Source organism: Aythya fuligula, chromosome 2 (genome assembly GCF_009819795.1).
Source record: "Aythya fuligula isolate bAytFul2 chromosome 2, bAytFul2.pri, whole genome shotgun sequence".
In the NCBI taxonomy this organism is placed as follows: domain Eukaryota; kingdom Metazoa; phylum Chordata; class Aves; order Anseriformes; family Anatidae; genus Aythya; species Aythya fuligula.
The window spans coordinates 126,675,932-126,699,564 of NC_045560.1; the positions used below are offsets into that span (position 1 = coordinate 126,675,932).

Consider the following 23,633-nt stretch of genomic DNA (forward strand, 5'->3'; position numbering starts at 1 on the left):
TTTTCTGTTCCACTGATTTAAAGAATAACTCTAGCAAGAGAAAACACATGGGGCCAAAACACATCTAAGGTCAAGTTACATCAAGAGTGAATTTGGCTCAATTTAATGAATCATGCTGACAAATGAAAAACAGCAGTATGATTTCAATGAAAGAGCAATGCTGCTTCAATTATTAATGAGGCTACAGGTAGAAAATTCAAAAGACAGTGACAAGATTAAACAGACATTAAAAAAATAACAGAAAAGACAAAGAATGGGTCAACAAAAACATGTCACCTACATCCACGGTTATTTAGAAAATATCAATGTATCTCCATGTGCTTGTGTGGGCTGACATGCCAGATTTTCCCAGTTTAAACTAAAAAATCCTGGATGGTTTACTAAAACAGGAGAAGGAGAACTACTCAGTACGTCTATCATCCAGTCTGAAAGCCTTCATGCCCAGGAGGCCAGATGCCAGATGGGTGCAAAATGTTGAGAACTGGCTCAGCCTTTCAGAGTCAGCAGTTTGCTCCATTCCTGGCTCAAAATAATAAGCCTCTGCCTCGCTGCGATCAGACTGGCACGCAACAAACTTCCCCTCTTTTTCCCAGCAGAGCATTGGAAGGGGATGATAGGGCACAAAATTTGTCTGTTCAGTCACTGCACCCCCTCACTTCTGATTCCAAGAATGAAACTGAGAATGAAAATAGTTTATTTTTCAAATCCAAATCCAAAGAAAAATACTGAAAATAAAACAGCAACCCAAAACATCCCAAGGCATCTAATGCCTGATATGAGTACTGTATCATTTCTATGTAGCTGTTCTAACACCTTAAGCTGTTGACCTCAGTTATGTCTTCTAGACTCACCTAACTCATTACTGGCAAGTTTGGAAAGAAAAAAACATTTATGTTGCAAGAGAACCAAAGAGGCAAGAATTCAGACTGTTTCCAAGGAGGAAATAATAATAAGAATGAGCATCTCAGAGCTATTATAACAATTCCTACAGAAAACAGTTTTGTATCCCTCTTAAAAATTGTTCATCAAGAGTCCCACATATGCTTTGAAAGCTGTATTTTGAATGGTAAGTTGATAAATAAAGGTTAAGTAAAGATACACCTATGGTCGGTATGGCATAAAGCTTGTTGTTTTTCAGAACTTTTATTTTAGTTATTGAATTAATAGATAGAAATTCCTTAAAATTCTTCCTAAAGCTCCAAGACAATTAAAACTATCCATATTATACAAAACAGGATGAACAGAATGAGTGCATAACTCCTTGTGGCAGAACAGCTGAAATGAAACCATGCACTGGTTCAACGTTCATATTCACACTGAAAAAAAAAAGAAAACCACTGGGTTCTGCATGCTCTCCTTATTTTGCACCCCTTATGCAATTCTGAGAATGTGTTTACATAGAGCTTTACATATCTTTATGACCATTACTTGGTTGCATAACACAGCACTGTTGGAACATTTGCTAAAGCTTCATGAAGAAAAGGCAGATCACTTTATAGCTATCGCACAAAAAAAATGCTAGAGAAAGCTTTGATGCCTGCCTGGAATAACACAAAGCCATTTGTAAATAAAATCCTATTAGAAACATCAGATCCTGGGGATTACCCATAATTGCTTAGCAGATTTATTGAAATATAAGCCAGTACCAAGTTAAATCAAAACTCTATTTTAAAATGTCACCTACACTTAGATTTAAAGGCAGGAAATAACACAAAACTTGTCAGGAGAGCAAGAAAACGTCTTTTTCAACGTTGTTAACATTCTTTGGCAAGGGACACATTAGACTTTTCCCATACTGAGCATCTCTGCCTTCATTCTCTCCTTACTAAATGCTCTCCCTTAAACAAGCTAAATCATAGGAATGAAGTTAAGAGCATATTCAAAGCACTACCCCTCTTTCCATTCCAATATCCAAGCTATTCTTTGATCCATGACCATTCACCTCGCTGTATTTTAGTATACTGACTTGTATGGAACTATTCCAAGTACTTTTAAATACTTAAGGTAGAAAATGACTTATGTGAAAACTGAAACATTAATTACAACCTTCCTTTTTGAAACACAGGCATGGATTTCCATTTCGTCTGATCTTACACAGAAATTGCATTCTTTCCACATAGCTGCAAATTGATACACCAACACCCCAGACACCTCAGTTTTACCCTTCAAGATTTTACTTTCTTAATATTTTAGTTAGTTTATATGGTATTTATTGCAATTATAGACCATATACATAAAGCACAAATCCATTTGTTAAACCAAGGAATTCCTTGGTCAAAATCAACAGTCAGTATCTTTGGCTCACTTACCTCCCTTCTGACAGATTTCTCAGAAGGTCCAAATAGCTCATCTGACATTGGCCAACCCATGGATATGGGCCAAACACAGCAGTAAATTGTATAAAGCACACTGTACGAGATGCCACACCATTATTTATTTTTTGGTATGCAAATATGTGCATATACTTCAAACGGAAAAATGACTGGAGAAAACAACCATCACCAGTATAGGCACTACCCATGTCCTTTTCATAGTTACTCAGTATACATGCACAACAATACGCAGAAAAGTAAAAGCCAACAATTTTAACATACCACTTACATCAGCTTTTTCTGCATTAATTAAATAAATAAATAAAAATAGATTGGAAGTCTGGTGGTTCCTAACACAATAACATCAGATTTTTACAACTAGTTTGTGTAAGAACTTTCTCATCGGAAAAATTCTGCTGTTGCGATCACTCACTCTCCCAGCCAGTTCATTGATTGCATTGGAGCTATTCCAAATATTCTTTGTTACTTAAGGTAAACAAAGGTGTCAGAGGCAGATTCATAGATAAAGGCTTAAGTAGAGACAGATAAGGAATCAAACAGTGTAGAAGATAAAAAGATAGTCTTGATTTTCTGAAAACAGAGCATCACATGCAAAGTATCTTAATGGGAACTTTTGTACTGTATGAATGCTTACACAAAGATTGTCTGACTCTATTTTGAAGATTATTTCAAGTCAGATTGAGCATGGCCACTAATTCGAATGTTTAGCATTATAAAACAGATACTTGAACTGTCTTTCTACCATCCACTGGTTTCCAACCAAATATTAGGGTTATAATTCTTTTGAAAGAGCACCTAATTTAATAATAAAAAGTCAGTATCTTAGATTTTGACATTATCTACCTGGACTTGTGCAAAGCATTTGATACTGTCTCACACAATATCCTTGTCTCTAAATTGGAGAGACACAGATTTGATGGATGGACCACTCAGTGGCTAAGGAATTGGCTGGATGGTCACGCTCAAGTTGTTGCAGACAACGGCTCAATGTCCAGGTGGAGATCAGTAGCAGTGTTCCTCAGGGGCAGCATTGGTACCACTGCTGTTTAGCATCTTTGTCGGTGACATCGACAGCAAGATCAAGAGCACCCTCAGCAAGTTTTCCAATGACACCAAGCTGTGTGGTGCAGTCGACGGACACACTGGAGGGAAGGGATGCCATCCAGAGGGACCTGGACAGGCTTGAGAGTTGGGCCTGTGCAAACCTCATGATGTTTAACAAGGCCAAGTGCAAGGTCCTGCATCTGGGCCAGCGGAATCCCAAGCACAAATACAGGGTGAGAGAATAGATTAGGAGCAGCCCTGATGAGAAGGATCTGAGGGTTTTGATGGATGAGAAGCTCAACATGAGACAGCAATGTGAGCTTGCAGCCCAGAAAGCCAACCATATCCTGGGCTTCATTAAAAGAAGCATTGCCAAAGGTTGAGGGAGGTGATTCTTCCCCTCTACTTTGTTCTGGTGAGACTCCACCTGGAGCCCTGCATTCACTTCTGGGGTCCTCAGCACAAGAAGGACATGGACCTACTAGAACGAGTCCAGAGGAGAGTCACAAAGATGATCAGAGGGCTGGAGCACCTCTCCTGTGAGGACAGGCTGAGGGAGTTGTGGTTGTTCAACCTGGTGAATAGAAGGCACTAGGGAGGCCTCATAGTGATTTTCCAATATTTGAAGGGGGCCTATGTGAAAGCTGTGGAGGGACTCTTTGTTAGCAAGTGTAGGGATAGGACAAGGAATAATGCTTTTAAACCAAAAAAGGTACATTTAGATTAGATATTCAGAAGAAATTCTGTACTATGTGGTAGGCACTGGCACAGGTTGCCCAGAGAAGCTGTGGATGCCCCATCCCTGGAGGTGTTCAAGGCCAGGCTGGATGGGGCTTTGAGCAACCTGATCTGTTGGGAGGTGTCCCTGCCCATGGCAGAGGGTTGGAATTAGATGATCTTTAAGGCCCCTTCCAACCCAAACCATTCTGTGATTCTATGAGTTTGATACATTACCAAAATTATCTATTTATAACTTACATGAATTTAACTGTTATATTCATAAAGAACTAACTTCTCAACTGTGTTAAATGTTAGTGTTTTTTTAATACCTTCTAAGCAAACGTACATGTAGAACACATACCTCAAAACTGACGGGTATATTGCGCTTCAAAGCAATTTCAAACACTACACTTATCTCAGACTTGTTTGCATCTTTATCTTCTTCTGTTTCTTTTCCTGCTTCTCCATTCTGAAAATGAAGAACATGTGATCATAATAATTTTTTTAGAAGATAAAAAGTAATATAACATGCTCTTTTCCCCACTTCTCAGACACTTCTGAGTTCTCTGGTCACACTGCAAATCAGTGTTCATATACCCATCTCAGCACCCCACTACCAGCCACCTGCTGACCTGTGAATATACATGTATATATATATATATATGATGCAATTACGCTTCACATTAAAGTAGCATGTACACATTATTTTATAAACTAACGACAGATAACAAAATAACTTGTACAAATTAGCCATTAATAAGGCACGGTTAATTATCATCTGAATACATGCTTCAAACATGAGTATTGAAGAACCTGTGACCTGCTTTATAGTCTCTCTGTGGGTACCCCTTCCAAGCAAGTCTCCTACACTTGCTAAGAAGGGCTGAATACTGTACTTCTCTCAGAAGAAATTCAGTGAATCACCCCCACACTTAGACTGGGTCACCAGGTTACAGGTGTCCTCAGCAGGTCCAGCTGTTTAATGGCCCCTCCGTAGACTTCCCTCTGGGAGTTATGACCAGTATGAAAAGGTAGTGACAGAGAACAGCTTGCTCAACACAGAACTTTATTTATTTATCCATAGGAACATAACAAACAGAGAGGATAAGAGAGAAAAAAACAAAAGGCATATGCAAACATTATCCTGCCTAAAATTCAGCTTTGCTTTGCACTTTAGGTAAGTCCTATTTTTCTCAGACAACCAACAGCATGGGGACCAAACAGTTATCGCCTTCTGCAACTGCTGCCTTTTGGTGTTTGCCCCCAGGACACGCTTTCCTTAGTTCCCAGAGGTTTATCTCTCAGCTACTTTCAAACTGCAACACTCTGAATGTTTCAAACTGGGATCTCTCAACAACCTTCTAGCCTTGGCTAGAATCCTAAATTTTTATTAGTGGAGGTAAACATCAAAGAAGTTTGGGCTGAACTAGGTGGATTCCTGCAGTTTCCATCTTACATAATAAAGTCTGATCTAAATCTTCAACCACTAGCACAGCTACAAAATCCAGACACTGAAGCTAAAAAACAACATCAAAAAGCATTAGGCTCTTCACAATAACAATGACATTTATCAATATTGTATCTACCATTTGTTAATTCTTAATGTCTAGTTTATCTAACATAAAGCAGGACCAGATATTGCAGCTGTAGTCAAGTATAACATGGAGACTTGGAGCACTGTTTGTCTGACTGGTTGCAAAATTTTGACTCTGAAAAAGCAATTTAGTTCCCTGCAATTGATCTGGAGCTAAATACAAGACAAAACTGATAAATTCTGTAGAACCTGCTGAAAATAAAGGGTACAGTGTAAAGCTGCAACAAGGGCAGTTAGAATGAAATTATGTAGGACCTCTAGCTCATTTCATATAATGGAATGTAAAGTACTATTGAAATCAGGAATGTAGGTCATTATAGGACAAGCAAAGCATTGATTCAGTGAAGGACTTAAGTTTGCTGAGAATAATCATCTGAACAGAGTTAAAAGGACAATATTTAAAAGTCAAAATGTATTTTCAGATACACAGAATATCAAACAAAAAGTGGATTAACAACCTTAATGAAAATCTTATTCAATATGATGTTCAATTAAGTTTGATATATAAAGGATGCTGATAATCTGAAAGGCAGATAAAAAAGCCAAATGGATGAACAGCTGGTTAGAGAACAACTTTACACAGAGACACTATCAGTTCTACAAAAAGAAAAAAAATTACTTAAGCATAAACTGTAAATACATATAGGGGACAGATATTGGATAGCTCTTGGCTAGATTTAGCAAAGGCAAGAACTATTACATAGAAAATGAAGTTAGATGAATTTAGCTTCATTTAGCTTCAAACCATATAATTTATCTTTGAAAGACGGAATAATTAGTCACTTGCATAATTTGCATAACATAATATACAGTTCCCTGGTCTTGACATTGAGTGCACTTGGCCAGCAAGCCTTTAAGTCAATAATTTTTAGGTTTTCCAGCTACACTCTAGCTTAACCAGATATATGGACTCCAATGTAGAAATTAGTGTTTAAAATTTCCCAATTAATACAAACACACTGGTACAGAAAATCACTGAAAGTCCCTTCTGCCCTTAAAATTTCAGTCCTCGTATTTTTTTCCACCAAACACAGCAGAGAGTTTTAACTGCAAGTGGAAACTAGGGAGGAACACAGACTTTAAGGCTCAGGCCTTAGTACTGAGCAATGAAGTTTCAAGCCTTAGTCATCTGACTTCCCCAGATTCAGGAAGGTAAAATACGTTCAGGAGTGTCCCAAGTACTTTGAATTTAAATTTGATCCTCATTCCAGAACTGACACTTTAATTGTAAGGCCTTTCTTAGCCTCAAATCTATGAGACAGCAAGGTGCTTTGGCAGGCACACAATAGTTCTTTCATGAGAGCAGCTTCAGATTCACCTATACTGCTGCGCTGTTCGCTGCTTGTTTCTTCTTTCTGCTCTCACCTTCTGCTTTCCACACATTTGTGCAGGGAATTATTAAAATGATAGTATTCTTTTTCAATGGTTTAAAAAGGGTAAGTAATTTTACCCTTAACTAAGTTTAAAAAAAAAAAAAAAAAAAAAAAAAAAAAGGAAAACATAGATGGAAGAAGAATATATATAAGCATCATAAAGCAAATACAGTTCTGAAGGCCAGAGGTTAAAACCATGTACTTATTGCGCTATTTTCCACAGATCCCATTCCAGTGAAGTTCACTGAGTTACTAATGGGATGCAGGGCTAGATCAGTCTCAGCAGGTCTGTTGTCAGCCAGGTTTTGGTCAACAGCAAGTTGAAGTGTCCAGTGACCAGTGTACCCTTGCAGCCCAAAGGGACAAGAGTACCCTGGGGTGCATCAAGTACAGCATTGCTAGCTGGTTGAGGGAAGGGATTGTCCCGCTCTACTCTGCTCTGGTGTGGCCTCACCTCGAGCACTGTGTGCAGTTCTGGATGCCATAGGACATAAAACTATTAGAGGGTATGCAAAAGAGGACTACAAAGATGGTAAGGGGTCTAGAGGGCAAGACAGGGGGAGTGGCTGAGGTCCCTTGGTTTGCTGAGCCCAGAGCAGAGCAGGCTGAGGGGAGGCCTCATGGCAGCCTGCAGCTCCATCACGAGGGGAGTGGAGGGGGAGGCGCTGAGCTCTGCTCTCTGGGGACAGCGACAGGACCCGAGGGAACAGCATGGCGCTGGGACAGGGAAGGGTCAGGCTGGGGGTTAGGGAAAGGTTCTACACCCAGAGGGTGGTCGGGCACTGGGACAGGCTCCCCAGGGCAATGGTCACAGCACATAGACCGTCAGAGTTCAAGAAGCATTTGGACAACACTCTCAGAGACATGGTCTGATTTTTGGGTGGTCCTGTGTGGATTTGATGGTCCTTGTAGGCCCCTTCCAACTCAGGATATTCTGTGATTCTCTCTCCCCACTCTGCTCTCAGTGGAAGCACAGTGGAAGTGCCTAGGGCATATAGCTTTAATGCATGCATGAGGTGTCATGAATCATGCATCCTCGCTGGCTGATCCCAACAGGTCACTTCTGCTGAAGGAAGCAGGGCTCAAGTGAGCTGGAGCAAGTTCCATGGTGAAGACATATCCCACCACTCTGCAATTCACATGACCAGCAATAGGGAGGTACCCAAACCTTGGCACCATGAGGTCTTAGCTCTGCTTCAACCTGACACTTCTCCAGACAGCTGCACCCAACTCTATACAACGCAGCTCTCCCATGCAACATTTTCCAGTAAGCCATGTCTCTTCATGGGTCAGAGTCAGAGATGATTCTTCATCATCACTGCCCCACAGCCAGCTCCCTTTAGCCTCAGCATGACCAATCCACATGTGTTTTATTTAGGACTTCAGTTTCCTACACACAGACACCTGATATTGTCATCCTATGTTATCCCATCTGGTCTTCAGCTGCTGAACTCCCACAGATCTTACCAGTAACTACATGACTGTATTGCCTAACCCACAGTATTCTCTCCTGACAATTCCTCCCTAATTTTTCGCATAGCTTATAGTGGACTTGATTCATTTTACATACATTATTTATTGTGGTAAAGAGAATACAGTCACTTTGCTACCTCATGAGAGAGACAACAATAGAGAATGCTACAAGAAGTTAGGAAACTCAACGTGCCATGACTACATCTTGTAAAAGCCAGCAAATCCAAATAGACACTAATTAAAACAGATACTAAATAGACCTGATCAGACAAGAATGTTCATTAAAGATTTTACTTCTTTTGCTAGGTAAATACCATACATACACAGGCTATAAAAACAGTATATAAATCAGGCATGCACCCATGTTACTTATATATATTATTTACTTCCATTTATGACTTACTATCCAATGCAGTTGGATAAGAATAGTCCACTTTCTAATCTCATTAACTCCTATCTTGAATTCAAATAATCTTCTTATAAAATATGTTAAACATAATTTCAAAGAATTTCAACTAAGAATATGTTGAGCTGAAAATATGTTTCCATAATATGAGATTCCAACTCAGGATTGCACTTAAGATTTATCATCAACTGATACATTTATCTGGAAACCAGAAAGCAAGGAAGGGAATGAACACTGAAAAAGAAACTGATTCTTCCTAAGACTTCCAGTATTATTTTTTTAACAAATTTTCTGTTAAAAAAAAAAAAAAAAACACAAAAAACACAAACAAATGATATGAAATAAGTGAATTTGAAGAGAACTTCCTGATCCACAAAAATGACATAGCAAAACAAAAGGGTGAGTCAAAGTCTCTTTGGATCTAAAGGAACAAATAGATCCAGGGTGAGGCAGAAAGAACATGTATCTTTCTATGACAAAAAAAAATTCCATTCTTAAAAAGTAGCTTAGAACAACTATACAAGACATTGAAGATACTTTCAGTAATGTTTTGTATTGTGCACAGGATTTTAGCAGGCATCATCAGAAACAGCATAGAAAAAGAAAAATAAAAAAAGTTTGTCTCGTATTGCTCATTTTTTAAAATAATTTTATTTGTATTTGTCCTTTTCATTTGCAAAGATTATTCTGTGATTAATTTTCTGCTAAAATATTTTTTTAATATGCCACTATTTTCATTTTAAGTAGCAATATACACCATTTATATACACAGCAGTGAGAAAGCTAATTATTCAAAAAAGGACTAAATAGCTGAAAGACTAAACACATCAGACAGCTGTGCAGTAGATGTCAGTGAGCTCTGTCACGGTCTTAGGTACTCTGGAGACAAAGTCACTTTTATGGCACAACAGACGTTTAAGATTAATAATTCATTCTTCATGAAGCCACTGTTTAAATCAACATTTTCTGGACTTTTGGTATGAACTAATATTTTTTTCTTCTAATTTTTCTTTAACCTGTTGGCAATCTCATCTTTAAAATACATGCTTATTTTTACTATTTAAGTCTTGCTCTATGGTAGATGTGCAGTCATAAAGAAATAACACTAACCATTTGTTCATATTGCTTCTCTGTTACTAAGGCTAATATGAAAAAAAAGCACTAAAAACTAAACATTCAAAAACTGGTAAGTAGATTGTTGGACTTGGTACCTTAATGTGAAGATTGGGAACAGTACGCTTTCTGAAACACAAACCTGAGGTAATTTTTCTGGAATAGGCTCATTCTGGAGAGCTTGAAGGGCCTTCATTGCAGCATTATGTCTAGCAGCTTGACGAGTCTTTCCTTCACCAAAAAACTCACTGTTGCCAACAGTTAACTGGACATAGAATATTTTAGGCACTGGGCAGTGATACCTGTAAAGAAGTCATGAACAAATTAATGTAAACCTATACGTAAGAAAGCAGCAATGCAAGTCATGAATTTTAACCATCAACTGTATGCAATACAGAGCAGTAGTTAGGAGTACAACCAACGTTATCTTTGCTCACGTAGTAATACCCAGCACTCAGATACATGACCATTCATCATCACGGCCACTGGTAATTCTGATGGCAGCACGTACATGCATGCCAGATCTTCACCCACATTTCCATGCCTCTGCAACAAGCTGTGCTTCATGTCAGCAGCCCACCTCTGCCCTGTTTCAGGTCTGAGTTTTGAGAGGATTAGCCCCAGAACTGAAAGTTCCTGTTGCAGGAGAAAGTGGCATGGAGGAAGAAGAAACATAAGGTCTCTCACACAAAGGCTCTGAAACAAGCCTGCGTAGCTCAGCTCCTGGGGACGACAGATGGAAAGCCAGATGTCAGAGAGTGAGGGACCTGGATGATGTACTTCTGGACCCTATAATGTCAAGTATTTAAATTGTTGTAGAGGATAAGAAGGACTTCTCTTCCAAAAGTGTAACAGAGGGTAGGGAGAAGCACTCCTCCAGCACTGTGGTAGCCAAACATTTTGCAGGCACTGAAAGAAAAGCATCAATCACCACCCCACTGTCTTCCCTTTTTCTCCCCCTTACAGAAAATTTTCCAAATATGATGGCAGGGTTTGTTGTTTTGAATAGGTTTGAGAGGAATTGAAAAAAAGGTAAAGCAAAAAAATGAAAAGTTTTCCTATGAAGCAGCACAGCTGGTTCCTCAATGGAAGCACTACCTTTATTCATATCATCAACTCTATTTTCAGTAATAAAAACAGCTAACCCAATCCACGCTCCCTACCCTGAAACATGTCTCTTGCTAGCAGAGAATGAAGAAAAAGAGATAATGCCATTATTGGTTTGGGGAGGTCCTGTCACAGCACTGTGGCAACTACAAACATAACAACTTGTCTTCATAAAAGTATTCCCCATCACTACCACCCCTGACTCAGAAAAAGTAATTCAGCACAGATTTTTTTTTTTATTGTAGTCACTGTTAAAATTATAATCTTAACAGAAAATCATGAATAAAGTCCTCGAATCGTACTCTAAATAGGTAAGGGAATTTGCTTCATGCTCTATGGTCTAGTCTGCCTGAGGCTCCTTTCTCAGTGTCTCTTCTAACACACTGGAGATTTCTTCCTTGGAAAAAATACACGCATATCAGAAGTGTTTTCTCATTTATGAAACATAACTTTACAACAATGTAAAAAAAGCCTGGAATTCTGAAAGCTTGGCCAAGAGCTAGGTCCATCACAACAAAATTAGAATCACTCAAAAGCACAGCAACATACTACATTTCTCCTTCTTCCTCTTAAAGGATCCTTATTAAAATGTGCTCTCTTTGTTTCTGTCTTGACATAGGTAGTGATTTTTGTATGAATACTTTCTTAATTTTCATTAATAACTGTAACTGATTTGTTTCGATTATAAAATAAAATACAATCTTGTTCAGTTAGCAGCACACTACAAATCAAATCAAGTGCGAATAAGCACTCCAGTCTCAGTGTCCCTGAACTTTGTGCCTAGTTCTAACAATACATTTATATGGAAAGAGCAAAACCATAACACTGGCTCCAACAAGCCTCCAGCTATAGGGCCTTGGAGGGGTGAGCTAAGTTGCCTTTATGACATGCAAGAAGTGGGTACTTTCTTTGCTTTCCTGTTTACAGTTTAACACGGTTATAGGGAATTATTAAGGCTTGGAAATGCATTTTCCTATGTAATATTTTCATAAAATTATAGAATAACTTGGGTTGGAAAGGATCCTGGAGGTTATTTGGTCTAGTACAGTGCCCAAAGCAGGGTCAAACTCCAAAGCTACAGCATCTTTTTCAGGCATTGTCCAAGGTGTTTTGGATATCTCCAAAGATGGAGATTCCAAAGGCAATTCAACACATTCTCTAGGCAATCTGCTGTAGTTTCTGACTGCTCTTTCTGGAAGAACTTCTTTTTTTCTCACATATAGCTGTAACTTCCCTTGCTGAAACACGTATCCGTTGCCTCTTACCTTCTTCTTGTGCATTGCTTTGTCTTCTTTACAACCACTCATCTTACAGGTGAAGACCACAGTCAGCTCTCCACCCCTACTTAGTTTCCTCTTCCCCAAACTAAACAAACATGGCTCTTTTAGCATCTTCTCATACATCATGAGAAAGTCATGACTGATGCACTCCAGAAACCTGGATTGCTTGTGCCCTGCTGTGCTGTACCTGCAGATACCAGGGTGGTCAAAGTCTGCCCCATGAGGATCAGGGCTTGTGACCATGAGGCTTCTTCCAATTATGTGAAAAACACCTCATCTACTTCTTCACGATCATGCAGTCTGTAGGAGACACCCACCACAATATAGCCCACATTGGTCTGCCCTCCTGTCCTAACCCATCAGGTGTCTCATTATTCATCCCGTGGCAGAGCTCCGTGCATTCCCACCACGCACGCACATGTAAAGCACAACACACCGCCCTTGCCACGTCGACCTGTCCTTCCTAAAGATGCACACATCAATTACAGCACTCCTGATGCATGAGCTATCCCAACACATCTCTCTGATTCCAGTGAGGTTGTAGCCTGCATCTGCATGTAGTCCTCCCTTTCCTCCTGTTGTTCCCTGTGCTAAGTGCATGAGTATACTTGCGTTTCATGGCACCCAACACTGCTGATTTCACAGACAAGGTGTAAGGCCTTCCTCCTCATGCTATCCTGTAGGCTCTTTCTTATTTGTGTGCATACACTTGGGGTGAGCCCCATCACCCCTGCTTTGCTGGTTTCAGGGCCTCTCTTGTCAACATCATGTTTGCTAATAACTTGATCCATCACTTCCTCACTTGACTGTAGGTCAATTCCACTCTCCACCACTCCTGCTTTACAGCTCTCTTCACTAGATTGGCCAGCCTATTGATAAAGGTGCTTGCCCTACTTGGTAAGGTACACCCTGTCTCTTCCAAGCATTGATCCTCAAAGAGGGTGCCACAGATGTAAAAAGCCCATCTCTGTAGTTATGTAGCCATGACTGTTAGGTTCCATGTGTCCCCTGGTGCCCACAATGAAGAGCAGCAGGTAATGCACAGAAACAGACAACCCTTGGCAGTCTCTCCACAATGTCTCAATCCAAGCCCTTAGCAAGCAGCAGACCTCCCTGCACAGCAGGTCAGGTTCACAGACAGGGGTCTCCATCCCCTGCAACAGAAAGTTGCCCACTGCTGCTTCCTTGTGGTGATGCTGCAGGGCTCAGGCTCAGCTGGATTGGACACTTGGAAAGACCCCAGGCCCTTGCTGCCATGGCACTGAACCTGTAGATGCAGAGCTGCTGGTGGAGCAGGAGCCTTCCTCCTGATACTAAAAGTTACAGGCTTCCAGCCTTCACCATCACAGGACTCTCCACCTCCCTGCCCAGTAAGCACTGACTCCTCTCCCTGCTCCTCCTTTGGTACAGTTGGGGTTTCAGGCTATTGTACCTGCAGTGTCTCAGAGAAGAATAATCCCTTACTCATTAGTGATGTTAACACAGTTTGCTGACCTCTTTCTGCATCTCCTTTACATGGTAACACAGATCCTCTGCCAAACCACAGCTCCTGTAGAAAAAAAAAACAACACTGTCTCCTCCTACCCCAGCTTCAGCACTCCCTGCAGCTGGAGGTTTGGAGAGCTTCATCTTCCCTCTGGAGCAAGGTCTGACTCAAGGCCTCAGATATACCAGGGACAGCTTCACCAGATGGTTTTCAGAACTGTGCTGTGTGGTGTGTCACCACCACTGCTGAACACACAAACATTGTTCTCAGCAATGCCTGTCCCCATCCTGTGTGAATTACTGTGCAAGCTGCTGCATCAGCTGGCTGCCTTGGAGAGCAGTGCTCTGAGAGGTGGGAGTGCTCCGAGTGCTGGGGCTGCTAGAGCTTGCTAGACACAGCAGCATCCTTTAGCTATCCTGTCCCTGCAGCAATAGACAACCTCTGTTTTTAGACAGAAGTAAAAAAAAAAAAAAAAAAAAAAGGTAGTGCTATTAGCTACCTCTGTTTGAGGAAATTCCAAATCCATCAGAAGATCTTGCTTCTCGTTCAGCTAGCAGGCTTACCTTTCTCTCCACTACAAGTGATGGAGGAAAGCCTATGAACCTTAATCCATTTCACACATTCAGATCCCACAACAGGCCCTCTCTCTTTCCGTCACCCCTCCCCAACTTTTCTTTTAAAGAGTGTTTAGGGAGCTATTTATGTGATAATATGGAAAAATGATATTCAGCCTGTGGCTCTAGAGCCTCATGCAGCTCTTTGGCATTGGCAGAATGATTAGGTTTTTACATGGTTTTGATTAAATTTTTCTTGTTCTGCATGGCCTCAGGCAGAATTAGGAGCACTGATAACATGAACATTGCCAGGGACGTGCAAAGGAACACCTGAAATCCTTAGAAAATGGCCTAAATCAGAGAGGACATTGGCTTCTCTACAACATGGAAAGTATCAAATAGAAACAAAACATCCTTAGCTTTCCAGTGTGAGGACAGTGTCTGCATTAACAAAAGCCTTAAAAGTAATCATAATATTATGGCCTGAAAGTAGAGTGCAATGATTAAACTGAGTTTTAATACATGATGGCTCTGCATCCTAGAGAGGCACACTCACTGGAGGAACCACACCATGCAAGGTTAAGATGTCATACCTGCCACTGATCACTAGCAAACCTTCCCAATACACATTTGAGTTGCCAAAAGGCCTGAAAATCAATCTTCGACACTCAGAATTTGTTGATTATTACACAACAACATAGTGGCACAGTATTTTCTGTCACAAGCAATTGACCCCTACACTTGTTAGCCCTTTATAGATCTGTTTGATCACTGAGCCGGAGCAGGCAGGATTTCTAACAGCAACACTTCACACACAGACACGTGAGGCTTCTGAAAGTTTTTTAAACCACCTATATTTAAAAAATACACATCTCCCTGCATTCCACATTGCAGCTGCAAAGGTTGGGGTTTTTCTCTGGAAAAAATCCCTATGCACAAAAGATTCCCATGTGATACTGACACAATCCACAGAGCAAAAACTGTCATGCACATCCAAAGGAAAAAAGACTACAAGAACAGAAAACAGAAGGCAATACATATATGAAATAATACACTCAATCAGAACATGATAAAGGATAATACTTTAACGAGAAGTCAGATATAACCTATTAAAACAAGTTAATCTTCATCTGGCTTTTCTGGACATTTGAGATCTCCTTAAGATCTCTGACATATGAGGTCTGGAGAGCAGGTTCTCTTCATTCCCTCTAAGTTCTATAGCATCAGAAAACCACACTTTAGCAAATGCCATTGGTATCAGAATTGAATAGCCAAACCTGAAAAAGGATATTTGATCTATGACTGTGACCTTGAATGCCAAGTTCCAGCAATGAGCAAATATTTACAACTAGTTATAAACCCCTAAAAATAGGGGTTCATAACAGAAATGCTGACAGACCTTAACTAAGTCGGTGTGAGCGGGCGCCACTATAATTAAATAAATCACCAAGGTCTGTTGACAATTAGAAAACTCATTTTGGTTTGCCACAGAGACAAACAAAAATTCTGTTCATTATAATTTTACTGGAATATGATGTCATAACATGTAAGCATACTGAAACAATCTGCTGTTTTTCTAGCCAAAATATTAATTGCATACTAAGGAGCCCTTGGGGCCTCTTCCTTTTTGGCCATCAAATCCACACACACAAAGACAAATAAAGTATTAGTACATACGTTAAGCGTTCATATTGCATTTCCTGCATTTCTTTGGATTCCTCAATGGCATAAATGTTTCTGATAAATATTGTTACTTTATTCTTAGAAGGGGGAAAAAAACAAGTGCAAGCTGAAGCTCAAGGAAATCAGAAAGTTTATTTAGACTTAGCCTCCAGTTTAAAACTCCAGTGAGATTTTGTCTAAATTCTAATGGCCCACATATTCTTCACCTATGTAAAAAACAGTAAATAAACCCATTAATTCCCCACTACAGAAGTGTTACAGTAATCATTATCCTATTCCCATTTCGTATTGCAAGTGAAGAGGAACGAGGACCGGTTTGGCCAAGATGAGGGCCGCTAAAACATGAGATGCAAAGTGGTACAGCAAAGTCATTCTTCAGATGCCAGCTCCATGCTGAAAGGGCCATTCTCTGCTCCCGTCCCTCGGGCTCCTTTTCCACTGTGGTTCAGTCGAGCTGGCAGCCCCGCAGACATGGCTCAACCAGAATAACACTGGGAACTGTGCGAGTGGAGGGACAGAGAGCCACAGGCTGTGCAGGGGAGTAGGAAACAGCATTCACTGCGAACAACTCCACAACATCTGAAATTTCTCTAGGGGAGCAAGTTGCTTAGTGCAGCTGTTCCCTGGCCATGGCCTGTTTTTCTAAGCAGTCCATTAGCCACTTGGATTTCTTACAGATGTGAGTTCTACGTTTTGAAGAAGGAAACATCCAGTATAGCCACTTTTGTCTTCATACAGTCTACCTCCTGGTTCTTTCAGCAGCTCCACAACAACACCTGGGAACAAAGAGACTCTTTTCCAGGAATTCCTTTTGAGAACCAGAGCCCACTATCCCTGAATCAGTCTGGCTGTCCTCTTCTAGATTGCCTCCATGTTCTCCAAAACCATTCTTCAAGCAAGCAAGACAGAAATGTTTCACTTTCAAGCCACTCACATCCCTTTTTAGATAGAAAAATTTTTGAAGTTTCTCTTCAGCTGATTTATTTATACAGCCTATTACTGTTTTCACTTTTCATAATGTTGACATTCTCTCAGTCACACAGATGAGATAAAAAGAAATACATATATAAATCGTGCAAACTTGTCCCAGATTATCCTTCATTCACCAAATGGTTTAAACTATAATCTGAGTCTTTAAAAATCTGATAAAATTAATGTAGGTAATTCTGGATAAGTCAATATTTTTTCTCTATTTAATATGTCCTACTATCAGTTTATGAAGCCAGTTTTGATCCAGCTATAGAACCCTCTTCCTAAGGAATATCATGTTTAATTGCCTATGTCAAAATTGTAAAGAATAATCAAGTGGTGGAAATATGTTATTAAAAAAAGATTCAAAAGCATCTGATTTTTTTTTTTTTTTTTTTTTTTTTTTTTAGGAATAGTGAGAAAACATATGAAAGAAGCTTTCTATTTTAAGAAATTCAAACTCCCAAAATTCTGTATTTCAAATGTATGAATATAAGCAAATCTTGAACTAAACAATCAAATGCCATGAGTTGCAGGCACTATATAGTCCTCTCTGTCATCAAGGTCTCTTAGAAAACAAAACAGATGCATGCTTCCAGTATTTCTACTGGGAGGATGACCTAGAAGCTGAGATGATACTTGGGAATCTTCTAATGTCCAGCCTGGCTATACTTCCATGTCGTGTTTTGTGCCAACACTACCCTTTCACTTACATAGCTCAGTTACTTTTTTTGTTCCGTTTACCTTTCAAGGTCAGCATTTCTGTTCCCTCTCAGACTTTGTTTTGCAAGTGGGCAAGTCAAGATATTTTAGAATTCTTCTGCTGAATTAAGGGCTACCCACTGTCCTCATAATTCTTCATAGCTCTTCCCTATAATTGCTTCTGTTCCTGAACATAAGGATTAATCACAGTTGATGATAAACCATATGAAAGACTGACAGTGTTCAGTATTACAGAAGTAATTTATATACTTTTATATAATGCATCAGTCCTCACAATTATCCAGTTCTTCCTGTGCGTTTTGATCTTCCCATGTAGTGATGATACTTTCTACATTCCAAGACCATTTTTCTACTTTTTTTTTTCGTGCAAATACCTTAAACAAAAGCATTTTAAAACACTGATTCTAAAACTGGAAGAGGAATAGCACTTAATGATCTCCCTCCACGTTTGATTTTTTAATACTGATTATTTTTCTTCTCCTTTCCCACTCTGCATTTCTTATACAAACCCCCATCTCCTTCAGTTTAATGAAAACAGTATCCTTATCTAATGCTATAAAATGCTTCACTGAATCCCACTAAATAAGGTTTACTTTACTCTCTACCTAAAAAATGAGCTAACACATGCAAGGTTAACACATTAGTCAGACATACTCTACCTTTAGTATACAGTAACATCAGGCTGAGTTTTATCCTGTTTTACTTCCCTGTCTTTATTTAAGCTTTCTTTTCAATTTTGTGCTGACTCTGTGAATATTTCATGAAGTTAATGATGAATCACTTTTCTTTTTTCTTCTCCTACTGGGCCAGAGACCATAGAGTTTTTTCGAACAATATGATTAGCATAATCAAAAAAAAAAATTGACTCATGTTTTCACGATCACATTATCAAATCTCTTCAAACATTTCTAAGTAAAAAACAAAAGGGAAGGGGATTCAGTTTTACGTAACACTATCTAGCTTGGAATCTTCCCATGAGAACTTGTGATGACAAGACAATAACATTGCCACACCGCTGTATCTCTGAATTCCAAGTTGCTCAATACTGACTTTTGACTGAAATAAATATTTCAGTATTTACTCTCTGCACACACCATTAATTTGCTTACCATTTGCAGTAAAGCATATATATACGTGGACAAGTAAAAAAGAGTTCCTCATCAAAAGTAATTAGAAGAAACCAACACAAAGCTACAGACATCATAAATCACATACTTCAACAGTCACGGATTAACCTAACGAGTACTACAACAAACATACTGAGCCAGCTATGGAGCACTAGTTCTAAAGAGGTGCTTACATGCACATTAAGTTCAGATCTCTGCTTCCGCTTTTATTTCTCCCTATACTAGCAGATTCACTCTAAAGCCCTTATTAAAAGAAGCACCTTTCAAGGTGGAAGAAGGGTCTCAAAGCTAGCCTGAGCACGTTTTTTTAAGAGAAACTAGTGCAAGACATATGGAAGAAAAATAAAAAGGTTATGAATAAATAAAAGAGGGGGGAAAGGTGGGAAAAAAGGATCGTGAGATGAACCTCCCAAAGTACTGTACAAGGGAGACTAGGGTAGGAAAAAAAAAAAAAAAAAGGAAAAAAAAAAACCACACCACAACTAAAATCAAGAAGAGAGCACAGAACAAAATGTTATGTTCCTCTGGAGAAGTATTTTTTATCTGTCAACCAAGTAACTAAGTCATGAAAATGGTCAACACAACTTCAACTTATTCTTGACTGCAGAAATAGCATAAACACTATAAGAACATAACAAGAACACTGCCTCCAGTGTTTAAGGCATTGAAAATGTCAAGTGGACAATGCTCAAATGGGATGGAGACTGGGGAGGGAAGAAAAGATAAATACAAGTAAAAAGAAAATGTTCTCTTCTGTGACATAAAAACAAGTACAATAAGAATAAAAGGGAAAACATAATGAAGCTGTGATGTACACTGCATACTTAAAGGTTAAAACAGACATCCAGAAGACAAACATCTCAAACTCTTATCTACTTCAGCTCATAAAATTTCCCATGAACTGTATTACTCACTAATCTTTAAAAGCATGCGGAGTGCTTACTGAGAATGCCGTCCAAATACCCATTACGGTAAAAGAACATAAACAATGTTGCATATCTGACTACAATTTCATTTTCTTTCTATATAAGAAACTCATGTTGAAAAAAAAATCACGTCACTTGCCAGCCTCTGGACTAAGCAAATTTAAAAATAAAGTACCTCATTCATTTAATTTTATCATAAACTTACATTGGTAATACAATGCTAATAAAAATGTTACAAACAAAAGCATCTAAGGGCTAGGACTTCACAGAACTTAATTAACGCTGTGACTTAAAAGTGCACAGAGGAAGAAGGCCCAAGAAAGCTTAAAGAGTGATTCTCACCATCCAAATTAACTTAAATTGGAGTAGCTGGTGTCTATCTGTGTACGTTCTGTTCCAGCTTGTAGGAATGTAAACATAGAGACATTAAATTGCATTACCCTGAGTCAAAAATGTAACCTATCATTTCAAATTTGGCAATTAAATTAACAGAGAACAAACTGAAAAATCATACTTAATTATGGCTTAGCATGCCTCCCCTCAGCAGCTGAGCATGATCTCCTAGCTCACCAGTTATCATCCTCTAAACGTGCACTATCACGGCCAGCAACAGCTTCTGTCTGGAAATCCTACCAGCTTTGCCATCAGACTTGTACAGAAATGAAATGTGAAGACAGAGAGAGCTTGGCCAATTGGGAACAGAGTGCATTTTGTATTGCCCGGCATTGATCCTATCAACAAGTTGGAAACAACACGGATGGCCTGACAAAGGAAGCTTTATCTACACCTAGAAAGGGAAGGGAAGAGAAGGAGGGAAGAAGCCTGTTAATCAATTACAGCAAAGATTGGAATGGGCAAAATAGTATAAGAGTGCTGAAGTCTTTCAGTGCTTCAATTCTTTTCTACACAAAAGCATAAAAAGTGCAGTATTTGCTAGGGAAGCTTACTCATGAATAGCATGAATAGCTTTCAATGCTTCCAATTTTCAAACCAATGGATTTGCAGCAGTGACTGACAAGGAAATACAAAGTCATTGCTAACAAAATGTATAAATGACTGCAATGAGGGTGCAGTACTAGTGGTCACTGATGCATCACGACTTGCCTCAGCTGGTCCACTGAGTACAATTTAATGCTGAATACTAACATGGAGATAAATGTTGGATTGTCTTAGCTCAATATTCTAAAATATAACATCTTAGACTTGCTAAAAAGCAAGAAATGTTTATCAGATGGTGGGGAATTCTATTCTAGAAGGCAGGGACTCTGAAAAAGACTTGGAGTGTAGGGATACCAAAGACACTTGATCAGGTGTGTACCCAAAATGTCTGTTATGACCTTTGACTTAATAAACAAATTCAGTATAGAGAGTAACCACTATTGAGCAGAAATAAGGTTCAGCTGCTACTGGCCATCTTAAGAACTGTCACTTCTGTTTCACTGGCATGAACGTCAGACTCGAATCTAAGTTAGTAAGATGACTGGACTCCATTTTCTCCTCTTTTGTCATGGAAAAGAGACTCAAAGGGACTTGAAGACAAGAAAGGTTGTTGTTGGTTGGGTGGTTTTCGTTTGTTTTTCTGAAGATGATTTTGCTTTTTTATTACAATGCTGGAGGATGCAGCTCTGCTCCAGTGAAACAAATCATCTAAACACCACTTGGTGCCAAAGTACATGATGCTGTGAGTTCAGCTGTCCTTTCTTTGACAATAACCAAATTAAACTGTCCTTCTTTAAAAAGATCCTAGAGAGACAAGCAGACCTTCAGAAGATCCTGGGAATTAGCATTTTGGAAGAGATGTTATTTGTACTTTCTTTCACAAAAAACAAGCAGCTACCAAAATTACGACTTTAGAAAAAAACATAAGGAGGAACAACAATATAGTAGCTGCTCATGAGAAGTTTTGTGTTTAGATTCCTTTATAAAAGAATCTTGTTATAAATGAATCTTAAAGAACCTTTCTTTGAGAAAATTTTGTACTTTCTTAGTCTGTGGCAAAACTTTCAGTACAATAGGGACATAGACCTCCACCTAGGAGAGACGCTGTTTCCATTACAATTCCGGTCAGATGTTATTGAATCTGGTAAAAATTATCCACTAACATTCTTTTACCTGCTACCCTCAGGAAAATTATGATAGCTTCTCAAACTATTGTTGGAGCTTTAACAGCAGTTGACTCGTGGCATTACAAAATGTAGGCAAAGAAAAGAGAACATATTTATTGGTTACCAGTGTTTAGGTTCTGGACACAGCAGAAAGGCCGTAACAAGAAAGGAGGGCATCTGGGCTTGCTTCCATTGAGCCTAATGTCTCACAGATCTCTCAACTGAAATATCCACAGTTCAGCAGAGCCACAGGACAAAAGCATGAATAAAAAGCTAGCTGTGGAAAGAAAGAAATATAACCAAAATGTTCCAGCTGCTGGTAGAGCAGTCTGAATAAGCATTTGTTTTCATACACACCAACAATGTTAGTCTTCTGTCCATATCCTCAAAGTAAAACTGCCTTACAACAACCAGATACAGAAGAGGGAATGGGGGACACCCAACAAATTGCAAAGCCAAGATATGGAAGAAATTCCAAAAGTGTTGGAAATTCCAAGACATTGGCTCTGAAGATTTTTGAGTCAGAAGGTTTACGGGAACCCTCCCAACTGGAACAACAGTGTTGAAAGACACGCATTAAACAAACAAAGATGAGGAAGATCTGTATGTCACCCCTCTCTGTTTTTCACACTAAGTCAGAGAAAGAAAAATCACAGCTGACAGTCAGAGACATGGGTCTGGAGCCAGAGGTACCTTCTCCAGAGCAGATATTGGAGGAAGTGTAAAAACCCAAAGAAAGGAATCTACTAAAATCCTGTCCACAGATGGAAGCTTCAGGAGAAATAACCAAAACATGAAACAAGGACCACAAAAGGAAAGGGCAGTCCTTTTAGCAGATAGAGCAAGAAAACAAGTGGTCAGGGGAGCTCACAATATCTTGAAACCAACTGAAAAAAAATTGAGAGAAGAATTAAGAATTCCAACCCAGGAGCTCCTCTGTAAGTAGGGCTAAGAGGTCATTGACAAAATTACTAAATTTTGAGTGAAGAGAGTTTAGCAGAATGCAATAGTCTGAAATGCCATGTCTTTAGCATCACATTTTAGGCATGAAGAGGTATGAAGCACCTGAATGCTCTGCACTATCCACAGAATTTGCCCTGTATTCCATGTGATCAGTTTTTAAGCTGTTATATTATTTTTAACAGCTATCAATGAAATATTTTAAATACAGTTAAGAGTATATATACTATTGATTTCCGGTAGGTTAAACGGACCCATTAACGTAGCGGATAGCCGCAATAGCATGAATTTGTTGGAATGACTCCACTGCCCATGTCAAGGCGCATCACCTAACACCATTTTGTGAGCGCTGTGAAACTTCACCGTAACAGGGTGAGGTGACTACAGAAAAGCAGCTTTCGGGAAGAGCTTAATGGAGCCTGTAGATTCCACTGCAGGATCTGGGTTTTCTGATCCCAGACACTCAATGTATTTTTTATGATTTAAAACGCTGTAGAAATTAAACATGAGCTGTCAAAATTTTTATTGCAAGAATAAATATCCTCTGTCATTTTCTGACAGACTTAGGAATTTTTATTTATTTTTTTTAAGCCAACCATACTAATCACTATTGTCTAAACTGATAGCTACTGGCAATGGCAAAGCTCATCACCTGCA

General features: G+C 39.2%; 1 protein-coding gene across 1 annotated transcript in view; it reads right to left on the reverse strand.

Moving 5' to 3' along the window:
• Positions 1 to 23,633, reverse strand: part of STAU2 (staufen double-stranded RNA binding protein 2) — a 166,688-nt gene that overhangs the window by 108,140 nt on the left and 34,915 nt on the right. The window contains exons 6-7 of the mRNA XM_032182097.1: positions 10,199 to 10,358; positions 4,459 to 4,566 (exon numbers count right to left, since the gene is read on the reverse strand). Coding sequence (XP_032037988.1) covers positions 4,459 to 4,566; positions 10,199 to 10,358 — 268 coding nt within the window. The remainder of the gene's footprint in view (positions 1 to 4,458; positions 4,567 to 10,198; positions 10,359 to 23,633) is intronic.